The 13,850-nt window shown below is 49.3% G+C and overlaps 1 protein-coding gene across 1 annotated transcript in view; it reads right to left on the reverse strand.

The window, feature by feature from the left end:
* Positions 1–9,928, reverse strand: part of LOC141051023 (uncharacterized) — a 54,007-nt gene extending 44,079 nt beyond the window's left edge. The window contains exons 1-3 of the mRNA XM_073547815.1: positions 9,887–9,928; positions 8,360–8,509; positions 8,051–8,230 (exon numbers count right to left, since the gene is read on the reverse strand). Of these exons, the coding sequence (XP_073403916.1) occupies positions 8,051–8,230; positions 8,360–8,509; positions 9,887–9,913 (357 nt within the window). The 5' untranslated portion in view covers positions 9,914–9,928. The remainder of the gene's footprint in view (positions 1–8,050; positions 8,231–8,359; positions 8,510–9,886) is intronic.
* Positions 9,929–13,850: the final 3,922 nt, after the last annotated feature.

Below are 13,850 nucleotides of genomic sequence, written 5' to 3' on the forward strand. Positions count from 1 at the left end.
CCGTGGCGGAAGGACTCCGAGATGACGCTACCCCACCTCCGTCTTCATCATCTCCAAGTGGAATCAGTAAGACTGTTCCTGGGAGTAGGGGAGAAGGAAAAATCCCTAAGACAGTGGGGGAAGAAAACGGGACTGCCCGCACAGTGAGGCCAAGAGTAACGAACGTTGGTCTAGGCAAGGGGCCGTTAGGTGTTTTCGCTGCCAAGAGATGGGCCACATCGCTGCGAACTGTCCGGTCACTACTGAACCCATGCCGTGCGACGCCACAGACTCTCAAAAACGCATGTCTATGGTTGCCCGGGTAGTGAGTGTGAATGCCGGTCAAAGTAAGGTGGAAAAACACCTGTGTGATGCAACGGTGGATGGAAAAAGGGTGGTGGCATTGGTAGACTCGGGAAGTGTGGTGACTCTGGTGAAGGCCAGTTTGGTGTCAGCCCCGACTGGACCATCAGACAAATTTTCTGTAACGTGTGTGCATGGAGACACCTGTTCGTACCTCACCGCGGTCATATGCATTTCTACTTCCTATGGGTTTGTGCAACATAAAGTGGGACTTGTCCCCTCGTTGTTACATGATGTTATCTTGGGCCGGGATTTCCCCCACTTCTGGCAATTGTGGGAGAATCAGGTGATGCCCCAGGGTAACAGTGTACGGGATTTCTCTCCCAGGGTGCGTGTGGGTCCCGAACCCCTGGAGGAGGTTCCCCAGGGAGACTCTAGTGACGAGTCTACTGGAAATGAACTTCAGTTCCCGTTTTCAGTCCTGGCGGGGGATACAGAGGAGACCAGGGAAGAGGAGGGGGCAGGCAGCCGACCACCTCCCCGTTTGCTGGATGTGGAAGTCCAGAAAGATGACTTCCAAAGCGAGCAAATCAATCAATCAAATTTATTATCGCCAAGTACATATTACATATATACAAGGAATTCTTTGTGGCAAAGAGGCAACATAATATATAACAACAGATACAACAAGTAACATCTAACAAGACAGATACAGTATATAGTCTACACATGACGATTTAATTGTTGAACAGAGAGTGGATAGAAGCTGTTCATATGGCGGTTGGTGCTGCATTTGGGGACTCTGAAGCGACGTCCTGAAGGGAGTAGTTGGAATGAGGAGTGTCCCGGGTGAGAGGGATCGGATGAAATTTTCAATGCGTGGGATCGAATACTCTTATCATAAAGATCCTGGATTTTAGGCAGGGGGGAGCCTATAATTCTCTCTGCTGTTCTGAAAGTCCTTTGTAAGCGGAGTTTGTCATGCGCAGTGGCTCCCCCATACCAGACTATCAGAGAGGAACAAATCACAGATCTGATGACAGCATTAAAGAATAAGATCAGCAGATTCTTAGACAAACCATATCTTTTCAGCTGACGCAGGAAGAACATCCTCTGTTGTGCTTTTCTCATAACAGCATCCACGTTTTTCCCCCATTTAAGATCATGAGAGATGATAACACCAAGGAATTTGGTCTCTGTGACCCTAAGAACCACTTAGTCATGGATGTAGAGTGGAAGTATCTCATGTTGATCTTTCCTAAAATCCACAACCATCTCAGCAGTTTTTTTAGTGTTGAGTACAAGATTATTGGCTTTACACCAGTCACATATTCTTTCCACCTCACTCCGATACAAGTCTTCAGCATTTCCCCTGATGAGACCAATCAGTGTCATATCATCGGCAAATTTCAAGATTTTTACTGAGTCTGCTGAAGAGATGCAATCATTCGTATAGAGAGAAAACAGTAACGGGGACAAAACACACCCCTGAGGTGCCCCGATGTTTGTGACCAAGGTGTCCGAAGTGAATGGTCCAACTTTTACACTCTGTATCCTGGCTGTCAGGAAGTTATAAATCCACAAGCATAAGTTGAGAGGGACTCCAAGAGCTACCATTTTCTTATGAAGTAAATTCGGATCAATGGTATTGAACGCTGAGCTAAAGTCCATGAAAAGAATCCGGACATATGAGTGCCGTTCATCTGTATGATCCAAAATGTACTTCAGTGCCAGATTGACAGTGTCGTTTGCCGAACGATTCTCCTTATAGGCAAACTGAAGCGGGTCCCATAGCTTCTGCGTGAATTTTATCAGGTGGGACATCATAATTCTTTCGAAGACTTTCATAGCTACAGATGTGAGTGCTACTGGTCTATAGTCGTTCAACTCAGAGGATCCCACTTTCTTGGGGACAGGGATAATTGTGGAATTTTTCCAACACTGAGGTACAACGCACTCTTTCAGTGACACATTGTATATATTTGTCAGTATAGGGGCAAGCTGGGTAGCACATACTTTCAGACACATTGGAGATACACCATCAGGGCCAGGTGCCTTTTTGACCTTAAGTCCCTTCAGGATGCGTATCACCTCTGCCTCGGAGATCACTACTTGGGTGTTGCACAATGAATGATCTTTATATGAACAGACTGAGGAGCTTAGAAATGAATAGCCACTGTGTGTAGAGCTTGCCTCAAATCTGCAGTAGAATTCATTTAACTCTGCTGCCAGACTTCTGCTGGGGTTCACTATAGTGGGGTGGCTTTTATAATTGGTGACCTCTCTTAATCCTCTCCATGCAGATCTAGTATCTTTTGATGAGAACCTTTCCTCCAGAATCTTTGCATACTCGTGTTTGGCTAACTTGATCTCTTTAGATAGCGAGTTCCTAAGTTTCTTGAATTCAGTAATATCGCCTGCTTTATAAGCCTCCTCTTTTCTCTTACGGATCAACCTGACTATTTGTAAACCACGGCTTGTTGTTTCCCCGAAAGTGGACAGATTTGGATGGAATAAACGTGTCTTCACAAAAACGGATATATGAGGACACTGCATCAACCCATTCATCCAGACCCGAGCATGTTACCTGGAATACCTCCCAGTCCGTGCATTCAAAGCATGCTTGCAGTTGCAATTTTGCCTCCTCAGACCATGTCTTCTTTGTATAAACTGTAGGTTTGGATGTTTTCAACCTTTGCCTGTAGGCTGGAATTAAATGAATTAGACAATGATCTGAAAAGCCCACTGCTGCTCTCCTCACTGCCCTGTAGGCCCCTTTTAAGACAGTATAGCAGTGATCAAGCGTATTGTTCTCTCTCGTGAAGCAGTTTATATGTTGAGTAAATTTGGGGAGATCCAGGTTGAGTTTTCCTTTGTTAAAGTCCCCCATTACGATCACAAATGCTTCAGGAGATCCTTTCTCCCATTCTGATATTTTGCAAGCTAATTCACCAATAGCAGCTTTAACAGATGCTTGAGGGGGAATATATACTGCAACCAAAACCATAGATGAAAACTCTCTTGGAGCGAAAAATGGTCTACAATTGAGTGCAAGGTACTCTAGATCTGGAGAGCAACCTTTTCCCAGTATGTTAACATCACAGCACCAGCTAGTGTTGATGTAGAGACATACCCCACCCCCCCTTTGTTTACCTGAAGCTACACAATCACGGTCAGCTCTGTAGATAACAAAACCAGGTAGATCCAGACTACAATCAGGGATGGTGTCATTCAACCAGGTCTCAGTGAAACAAAGAGCAGCTGAATTGGCCATATCAGATCTCATGTTACAAAGTAAGTTCAGTTCATCCATTTTGTTAGATAAGGAACGGACATTAGCCAAGTGGAGTGAAGGAAGAGCTGTTCTGAACCCTCTCCTCCGAAGGCGTGCCAGGACTCCTCCTCTCCTACCTCTCTTGCAGTACACCTCCACAGGTTTCACAGAAGTAATGGATTTTATGTACTCAATTGTTGAATTAGCAATCATGCTCCAAGAAGGGGAGTCCATGAGAAATTGCGGATGATTCCAGAATAATAAATCGTCCCTTGAAATCATAAGAGTAGGTTTACAGAGTGCAGTGGCCATGACTACACTCAGCTTGTAGCTATAAAGACTGAACAGTCACAGCTTAGCAGAGTTAAATGTACAACTTTCCATAAAGGGTGCTCCCAGCACTGCTGGGGGGGAGGGCATGGGTGCAACAAGACAGGGACATCAGAGGACACGCCAACAGTCAGTCCAAACCTGCCCAGCTCACCCTTTCAGCTCCACCTGGATCACAAGATCTCCAGAACATCTCCAGCACCGCACACTCCACCAGCTTTCCTATCCCGGGATCATCTGCATGCTGGAAATGGGTACAAGGCAGGTAGCCAGCAGCTTCACTCTCTCCCAGCTGAAACCAGGCACGGAGCTCCACGAGGACAGAAAGACACCGGTCCCAGCTGGTCGCAGTCTCCACACTACTCCCAGCTCTGCCGAATCCTGTAGCCCTACAGCTCCATGTGGACCACAAGATCTCCAGAACAACTCCAGCACCGCACACTCCACCAGGTTTCCTATCCTGGGATCATCTGCATGCTGGAAATGGGTACAAGGCAGGCAGCCAGCAGCTTCACTCTCTCCCAGCTGAATCCAGGCACGGAGCTCCACGAGGACAGAAAGACACCGGTCCCAGCTGATCGCAGTCTCCACACTACTCCCAGCTCTGCCGAATCCTGTAGCTACGCAATGGTGAGTGAACCATAGGGAGAATTAACAATTAAACGGGGTAAAAAACTAAAAAACTCAGGAGCCTCATGCCAGAGCAGCCATCTCTCGGCGCTCCTCCTCCTGATCCTAAAGGATATATAAAATAAAGGATCCTACCCTTTCTCGGGCTAGGACAAATGTAAAAATGACAAATGGGGTACCCGTAGAACCTGGCACTAGGCTGGCATATCCGTACATGGTCCTGGAGAATGATTTATTATATCAGATAGAGAAAAAAGGGGAAGACACGGTGCAAAGATTAGTTGTGCCAAAACTCTACCGGCGGAAAGTGCTGGACATGGCCCACAGGCATGTGATGGGTGGGCACCTGGGAATCCAGAAAACCACCGAAAGGATATTACACTGTTTTGTTTGGCCAGGCATGCATCATGATGTTCGTGTATATTGTGAGTCTTGTCCTGACTACCAAGCCTCTGCGCCTAAACCCCGGTTCTGTAGCCCTTTGGTACCCCTACCTATTATTGAAGTCCCGTTTGAGAGGATTGGGATAGATTTAGTTGGGCCCCTTCCACGGTCTGCCCGTGATCACCAACATATCCTGGTCATCTTGGATTATGCCACTCGTTACCTGAAGGCCATCCCTTTGCGTAACACGGCCACCAAGACGATTGCCAAGGAACTGGTGCATGTGTTTAGTCGGGTCGGTATTCCAAAACAGTTACTCACCGACCAGGGGACTCCCTTTATGTCACGGGTAATGAGGGAGCTCTGCAGGCTGCTACAAATCGAACCGTTACGCACATCCGTGTATCACCCTCAAACAGACGGGCTGGTCGAATGGTTCAATAAAACTCTGAAGCAGATGCTGAGAAAGGCGATAAATAAGGATGGGAAAAACTGGGACTATGTACTTCTGTATTTGCTTTTTGCCATCAGGGAAGTGCCCCAGTCTTCCACTGGATTCTCGCCTTTCGAGTTATTGTACGCCCGACGTCCCCGCGGACCGTTAGACGTCGCAAAAGAAACCTGGGAGGGTCAGGTCACTCCGTTTAAAACGGTGATAGATCATGTAACACAAATGCAGGACCGTATTGCGGCTGTTATGCCCATCGTCAAAGAGCACATGATGCAGGCTCAAGGAGCCCAAAAAAGAATCTATGATAGGGGCGCCAAGATCCGTACATTTGCACCCAGAGATAGGGTGTTGATCCTGGTCCCCACGGTCAATAGTAAATTCCTGGCAAAGTGGCAGGGCCCCTTTGAGATTAGGGAAAGAGTTGGTGAAGTAAACTACAAAGTGTATCAGGCAGATAAAAGGAAACCTGAACAGATTTATCATGTGAATCTGAGAAAACCCTGGAAAGATCGGTCTGCCTTATCAGCGGATTTGGCCCGGCCCGTCTGCTCGCATACCGTACCGGAGGTACGGGTTGCAGAGACTCTCTCGGAGTGGCAAAAGACTGAGGTCAGGCAGTTTCTTCTTCACAACCAAAAGTTTTTCTCGGAAAAACCCGGGCAGACTACACTTATGAAATATGATATAACGGAACCTGGTGTCACTGTCCATGTGAAACCCTACCGAATCCCGGAAGCACGCCGTGAAGCCGTCTCCCAAGAAGTCAAGGCAATGTTAGAGTTAGAGGTCATTGAGGAGTAGCACAGCGCTTGGTCCAGCCCGATTGTGGTAATTCCTAAACCGGACGGCACCATGCGGTTCTGCAATGACTTCAAGAAACTGAACGCGGTTTCAAAATTTGATGCCTACCCTATGCCCGGGTCGACGAATTAATAGATCGGTTAGGGAAAGCCCGGTATATTACGACTCTAGATCTAAGAAAGGGGTATTGGCAGATCCCTCTGGCTGAGGCTGCCAGAGAGAAGACGGCATTTGCTACACCGGAAGTTCTATTTCAGTATGTGTCTATGCCGTTTGGACTGCACGGAGCACCGGCGACCTTCCAGAGACTGATGGATCGAGTCCTGAGGCCACATAGGCAGAAACGTACTGCCTATTTGGATGACATTGTCATTTACAGCGTGGACTGGGAGACTCACCTCCGGAAAGTGCAAGCTGTGATTGAGGACCTGGGGGAGGCAGGTCTAACCGTGAACCCCAAGAAATGTCACATCGGGCTAGAAAAAGCCCGGTATTTGGGTTACGTAATTGGGAGGGGTATGGTTAAACCCCAGGTCGATAAAATTCAAGCGGTTCAGAACTGGCCACAACCAGTTAACAAGAAGCAGGTGCAAGCCTTTCTGGGGATCGCCGGCTATTATCAACGGTTCATCCCCAATTTTGCAGCCATCGCTACCCCCCTGTTGGATTTTACCAAAGGGAAAGATTCCATCACGGTTAAATGGAACTCAGCGGCTGAAGAAGCCTTCCATAGCGTAAGACGGGCACTTTGCTCTCAGCCCGTACTGGTGACTTCGGATTTCCGCAGCGAGTTTGTGGTGCAAACTGATGCCTCTGAGACCGGTATCGGGGCCGTACTCTTACAAGAGAGGGACGGAGTGGAACACCCGGTCCTCTATCTCAGCAGGAAGCTGAATAAACATGAGCAAAAGTATGTGGTAGTGGAAAAAGAGTGCCTAGCCATTAAGTGGGCGATAGAGTCCCTTAAATATTATCTGGTGGGCAGAAAGTTCAGGCTAATCACTGACCATGCCCCTCTCGCTCTCAAGTGGATGCACAAGGAACGGAATAGCCGAGTGACCCGGTGGTTCCTTGCCCTACAGGCCTACACTTTAACGGTGGAGCACCGCCCGGGGGTACCGATGGGAAATGCAGATGCCCTGTCCTGAGTGCACTGTTTGGCGGAGGTTCTTGCTCGACCGGAGTGGTCTGAGCTGGGGGGGGGGGATATGTGAGAATCATGGGGGAATAGTGGATGAAGGAAGGTATAACTCACCCAGATACCTTTCCTATGTGGCCTAGTCTGGTCAGTATCTCACCTGATGACTAATGAGCAGAGGGAGGCGGGTATAAAAGGATGCCAGGTGGTGTGTTAGTTGCTCAGCATGGGGAACACAGAGAACATGTCTGTGTGAGCCGCACTTGTGAGTGAAAGCAGTGTTCATGGTAACCGTGGTTTGGCTGGACGGGAGAAGCCCTCCAGTTGGTAGTTAGATTGGACCCTGTTTAGTTAGTGTCGGACAGGCAAGGCTTTTGTTTTATGCTTTATTCTTCTATATGTTTTGCTTTCACCTGAAATAAACCTGACCCAGTGTCAGTTGTGTCCGGATCCCGGCTGTGCATCTGAGTTTCATGCTACACTCACGTGGCCTTTGACCCCAGCAAAGGCGATCCCGGAGCGTTTCTTTTGGACCTTTTTTGGTCTTTTAAATGCTTTTAGATTCATGTCTTTCTGTACACTTTTTTGTATCCATATATGTAATAAAGATATTTTGTTAAGGTTCATCCCTGGTGTTATGCATATCTTTTCTCTTGTGTCTTTTACCGTATAGAAACCTGACACATACAATGATACCATCATCCCTTTGATCCCTTCATAGTGTTACGGTATAATGTCCCAGAATTTCCAGCAGTGTCACCTCTCTAGTCAGTAGCTCAATCATCTTGTAGGCGAGTTCTAGGATATTCTGTTCATTGATGTCCTCATGTATCAAGGAGTGAGGTGGAGACCCTGTGATTGGCCTTAGGGGTCTTCTCCATCCCTCAAACACAGGGTCCTGACAGCGCTCACTAGAGGTCTTCTTCACTACTGTGTAATCCTGGTTATGGAGAGACACATTAATAAATCTCACTACAGACATTTCCAGAGTCCTCACCTCTCCAGTTCTGTCCATCTGTTATTCCCATAGATAAGAATGATGTAATGTGACGTCATCAGAATCTCTCACCTCTCCAGTAAGCTGTAAGATGATCTCTAGGGTGAGGTGTAACAGCCTCTCCACCATCTTGTCCCTGTGCCTAACCATCCTTGATGGGTCAATCAGGAAACTTATCTTATGAAGAAGATCTCCACTGAGAGGATCAGATATTGTAGGGACCTGATCGGGAGAAGATGACGACGTAACATCATAAAGAATCTATTCCATATGTTATGAAGAAATCTTCTCCACGTCACATCCTCATAGTGGCAGCATGTCGGGCAGATGATTTCCATAAACCTTCATGTAACAGAACAGTTACATCTCAGACATACCAGCATCCAGTATCGTCATTGCAGCAATGTAAACAGACTGAAGGAAACAATGGACGCCTGAGTGATGGAGTGGAAATATGTCATAAACATGGAGCGCGGCCTGAACTCAATGTGCTTTGTGTCCTTTCCCCAGAATCTGCCATCTACGCGAATAATAGTGCAGATTATTAATACAGGATATGTTCTGGTCACAGGGACTCCGAAAATCTAAAGTGCAATGACACTGGGAGGGTCCCGGGGAGACGTGTGCGCTTCTCTCTATTCATCGTCTATGGGATGGAGGAGAAACGAGCGCGGCTCTAACTGGTGACAATGCAGGAAGACGATGAGAGAATCGCTGACGGTTTCTACCCTCAACGTGACAGGTTCCCTTATATGAAGCCCAGAATGACAAATACAAATGTCCTAGCGCCCCCTGCACCCAGTAATGGGGAATCTCCACCACCTACCTCCACCTGCTGGGGGCGCTATCTCCGGGAATGGAGGGGTTACTGCCCCCTGTGCAGCCCAGCAATGGGGAATCTCCAGCACCTACCTGCACCTGCAGGGGGCGCTATCTCCGGGAATGGAGGGGTTACTGCCCCCTGTGCAGCCCAGTAATGGGGAATCTCCAGCACCTACCTCCACCTGCAGGGGGTGCTATCTCCGGGAATGGAGGGGTTACTGCCCCCTGTGCAGCCCAGTAATGGGGAATCTCCAGCACCTACCTCCACCTGCAGGGGGCGCTATCTCCGGGAATGGAGGGGTTACTGCCCCCTGTGCAGCCCAGTAATGGGGAATCTCCAGCACCTACCTCCACCTGCAGGGGGCGCTATCTCCGGGAATGGAGGGGTTACTGCCCCCTGTGCAGCCCAGTAATGGGGAATCTCCAGCACCTACCTCCACCTGCAGGGGGCGCTATCTCCGGGAATGGAGGGGTTACTGCCCCCTGTGCAGCCCAGTAATGGGGAATCTCCAGCACCTACCTCCACCTGCAGGGGGCGCTATCTCCGGGAATGGAGGGGTTACTGCCCCTGTGCAGCCCAGTAATGGGGAATCTCCAGCACCTACCTCCACCTGCAGGGGGCGCTATCTCCGGGAATGGAGGGGTTACTGCCCCCTGTGCAGCCCAGTAATGGGGAATCTCCAGCACCTACCTCCACCTGCAGGGGGCGCTATCTCCGGGAATGGAGGGGTTACTGCCCCCTGTGCAGCCCAGTAATGGGGAATCTCCAGCACCTACCTCCACCTGCAGAGCCGCACTCCACATATATGGCTGCTCTGTGCGCACAGGACCTGGGATGAGGTCACAGGAGGGGAGGAGTCAGGGTCACATGATCAGGGGCCTCAGTATATACAGGACTGTGCTGGCTGTCCTGGTGCTGGAGGAGCGGAGTCCAGGCAGCGCACATAGGGGCCTCCAGGGGGCACGTTCCCGTAGAGCGACCACTTGCTCAGGAGACTTCAGAGCATTTACAGAGAGATGTACCAGCTCCATAATCACCAGGTTTTGCCTCTTTATTGTGAGGTTTTTCAGACCCTCAGTCATGAATAGTCTTTCTTGTGGTGGCAATGTTTCAGCTCACAGACCCTTCCTCAGGCATAATATAGACAGAAAACCAGTATAATATGAGAAAGTCTACAAGGGGCTCAGCAATCAGAAAACTGTCTGACAGAGAACATTTATAGCGTGAGGTAAGGGGGAGCCAGAATCTACCGGAAAAGCAGCTGTGGGTTATATAAGAACGTAACCAAGGAACACCCAGCACAGTAACATAGTAAGGCCGAAAAAAGACATTAGTCCATCCAGTTCAGCCTATAAAATTGTGTCAGAATAAATCCCCAGATCTACGTCCTTCTAAAGAACCTAATAACTGTAAGGCCTCTTTCACACATCAGTTTTTCGCCGTCAGGCGAGATCCGGCTTTTTTTTGCAAAACCGGATCCGGCGAAATGCAATGCCGGATCCAGTTTTTCCCCATTGACTTGCATTAGCGCCGGATGGCATTGTGGTTCGTCCGTTTTTTGCCGGATCTGGCTACTTGTCTCATTCCGGCGTCTGGAAAAAACGGCTACTGTAATATTTTTTGTCTCCGGCGAAAAAGCCGGAAGCGCCGGATCCGACGCTTCCGGCTTTTTGCCACGATGAAAGTCTATGGGCGCCGGAATGCGCCGGATCCAGAAAAAGCCGGATCCAGCCACCGGATCCGTTTTTTTAAGTCTGCGCATGCTCAGATCCAATTGGCCAGCCCCCAGGAAACAGATATAACCTGCTAGACAGATCCGGCAGAAAAACGGATCCGTTTCTACAGTTCTCCAAAACTTATGCCGGATCCGTTTTTTCTAAAAATAGCCGGATCCTGCCTGACGGCAAAAAACTGATGTGTGAAAGTAGCCTAAAATACAATATTGTTACGCTCCAGGAAGACATCCGAGCCCCTCTTGAACCCTTCGACTGAGTTCGCCATCACCACCTCCGCAGGCAAGGAATTCCAGATTCTCACTGTCCTAACAGTAAAGAATCCTCTTCTATGTTGGTGGAAAAACCTTCTCTCCTCCAGATGCAGAGAATGCCTCCTTGTGACCGTCACATTCCTTGGTGATGTAGATACTTTTTAATACTGTGTAGACATGAGGAGTCAGAGGGTGGGTGCAATACTACTCAGACAACACAGGGTGAGGGTAAAACAATGTGGCAATACTTTATTGGACCAAAAAACAAATAACACTTAGAACAGTCCCAGCAAAATACCCAAGATGGTGCAAAATTACAGAGTCTCACCCTTTCACTGACTTACCGGGGATAAGAGCAGATGTTACTTCAAAGCTTTCAGGACGGACTACCCCACCTGTGGCACGCGCAGAGAGGAGGTAACAACAAGCTTAGGAGTCTGATAGTCCATTGAATTACAAGGCCAATTGACTAGAGGGTCCCAACCTGGCTTCTCCGAACATCTCTATATAGCAAGGTCAGGTTCGCACTGGCCCACCGGAGAACTGGAGGATTCTCCAGTGGGCCCAGACACTGACACCTGCTGGCATACAGGGTCAGCAGCTGCCTAGGGCCCCCGCTGCTCCAGGGGCCCTCAGCCAGTGGCATGTTGCTAATAGCGGCACACCACGCAGCTGCTATGGGGCCCTTGAGTCAGGGGGGCCTGCCCAGTGCCTGCGGAGCAGCAGTGAGTGACAGGAAGCAGAAGCCGGCTGCTCCATGGGTGTGGAGAGGAGTGAAAATTCATTTCTCTTTAAATGCGGGCACTGTTAGCCGCAGGCTGCAGCTAACACTGCCTGCTATCAGGACTGGCAAACCAGGGTCCCCGCTCACCCAGGGGCCCCCAGCCCATGTGGCTGCTATGGGGCCCATAAGTCAGTGTGGCCTGGTGCCAGCGCTGCCCCCCAGTGCGCACCGCGTTCAACTGTATGGGCATCATAGATGCCCATACAATTGAAAACAATAATAAAGAAGAGAGCGCCAGATGACGCTCCCTCTCCCATCATTCCCCTCTGCCTCTGACACAGCAAGGCGCCATGACGTCACTTCATCGCATACCTGCTGTGTTTCGGGCAAACGGCAGTGCAGCTGCTGATACCAGAGCAGTGCCAGAATCAGCGTGTGAACGAGGGGGAGAGTTGAGCATTGTGTTTATATATATATATATATATATATATATATATATATATATACACACTGCTCAAAAAAATAAAGGGAACACTTAGACAACAGAATATAACTCCAAGTGAATCAAACTTCTGTGAAATCAAACTGTCCACTTAGGAAGCAACACTGATTGACAATCAATTCCACATGCTGTTGTGCAAATGGAATAGACAAGAGATGGAAATTATTGGCAATTATCAAGTCACCCTCAATAATTGAATGGTTCTGCAGGTGGGGACCACAGACCACACCTCAGTACCAATGATTCTGGCTGATGTTTTGTTCACTTTTGAATGTTGGTTGCGCTTTCATACTCATGGTAATATGAGACGGACTCTACAACCCACACAAGTGGCTCAGGTAGTGCAGCTCATCCAGGATGGCACATCAATGTGAGCTGTAGCAAAAAGGTTTGCTGTGTCTGTCAGCGTAGTGTCCAGAGGCTGGAGGCGCTACCAGCAGACAGGCCAGTACACAAGGAGACAGGAAGGGGGCCGTAGGAGCGCAACAACCCAGCGGCAGGACCGCTACCTCCGCCTTTGTGCAAGGAGGAACAGGAGGAGCACTGCCAGAGCCCTGCAAAATGACCTCCAGCAGGCCACAAATGTGCATGTGTCTACACAAATGGTTAGAAACCAACTCCATGAGGATGGTCTGAGTGCCCGACGTCCACAGATGGGGGTTGTGCTCACATTTGCCACAGAACACCAAGATTGGCAAATTCACCACTGGCGCCCTGTGCTCTTCAGACCGTTGGGCAGTCAGACCATCCTCATAGAGTCGGTTTCTAACCGTATGCCCAGCCAGTCTGCACTGCCACTACAGACCCTGCTGGTACCGAACCTCAGCGGTGCAAGGTACTCATTAATGGGTACCAGACGGACGCTCTCCTGGACTTCGGGAGTTTGGTGACCCTGGTACACGGGGCCCTGGTTGCCAAGGATAGACCTAATGGACGGAAGGTGGGGATAGTGTGCATACATGGGGACCTCCGAGAGTACCCGACTAGGGAGGTCACGTTCTCCACCCTGTGTGGGGAGATAAAACAGGTGGTGGGAGTGGTAAAGACTTCTGTATGGAACTGTATTAGGAAGAGACTTTCCCCTGTTCTGGTCCCTCTGGGAGACCAGGGTTAACCCTCTCAGGGTAAATAGTGTTCCGGGAGCAGAACCTGAAGATCCCGAGACAGGGATACCTGCCGTAGGGGTAACCAACATAGGGACAGAGTGTAACCCCGATGGGTTTCCCCTAGAGGTATTGGCAGGATAAGTTGAGGAGAACCCACCGATTCCTGAGCTGGAGGTATCACCTGGTAAGTTCGGGACTGCCCAGTTCCAGGACCCCACTTTGACCTGGGTCAGGGAAAGAGTAATCGTGGCTCAACAACCAGGTGCAGAGAGGGAGTTTCCCGGGATAGAGATCAACCAGGAGTTACTCTTCAGGGATGAGGTGGTAGAACAGCTGGTGGTGCCTCAATCCCATCGACGGGAGGTGCTCGACATGGCTCACTCTCACATGCTGGGGGGGCATTTGGGGGCCAAAAAGACGT

Source organism: Dendrobates tinctorius, unplaced genomic scaffold, assembly GCF_039654945.1.
Source record: "Dendrobates tinctorius isolate UK_male_01 unplaced genomic scaffold, ASM3965494v1 ptg000155l, whole genome shotgun sequence".
NCBI classification, from domain to species: Eukaryota; Metazoa; Chordata; class Amphibia; order Anura; family Dendrobatidae; genus Dendrobates; species Dendrobates tinctorius.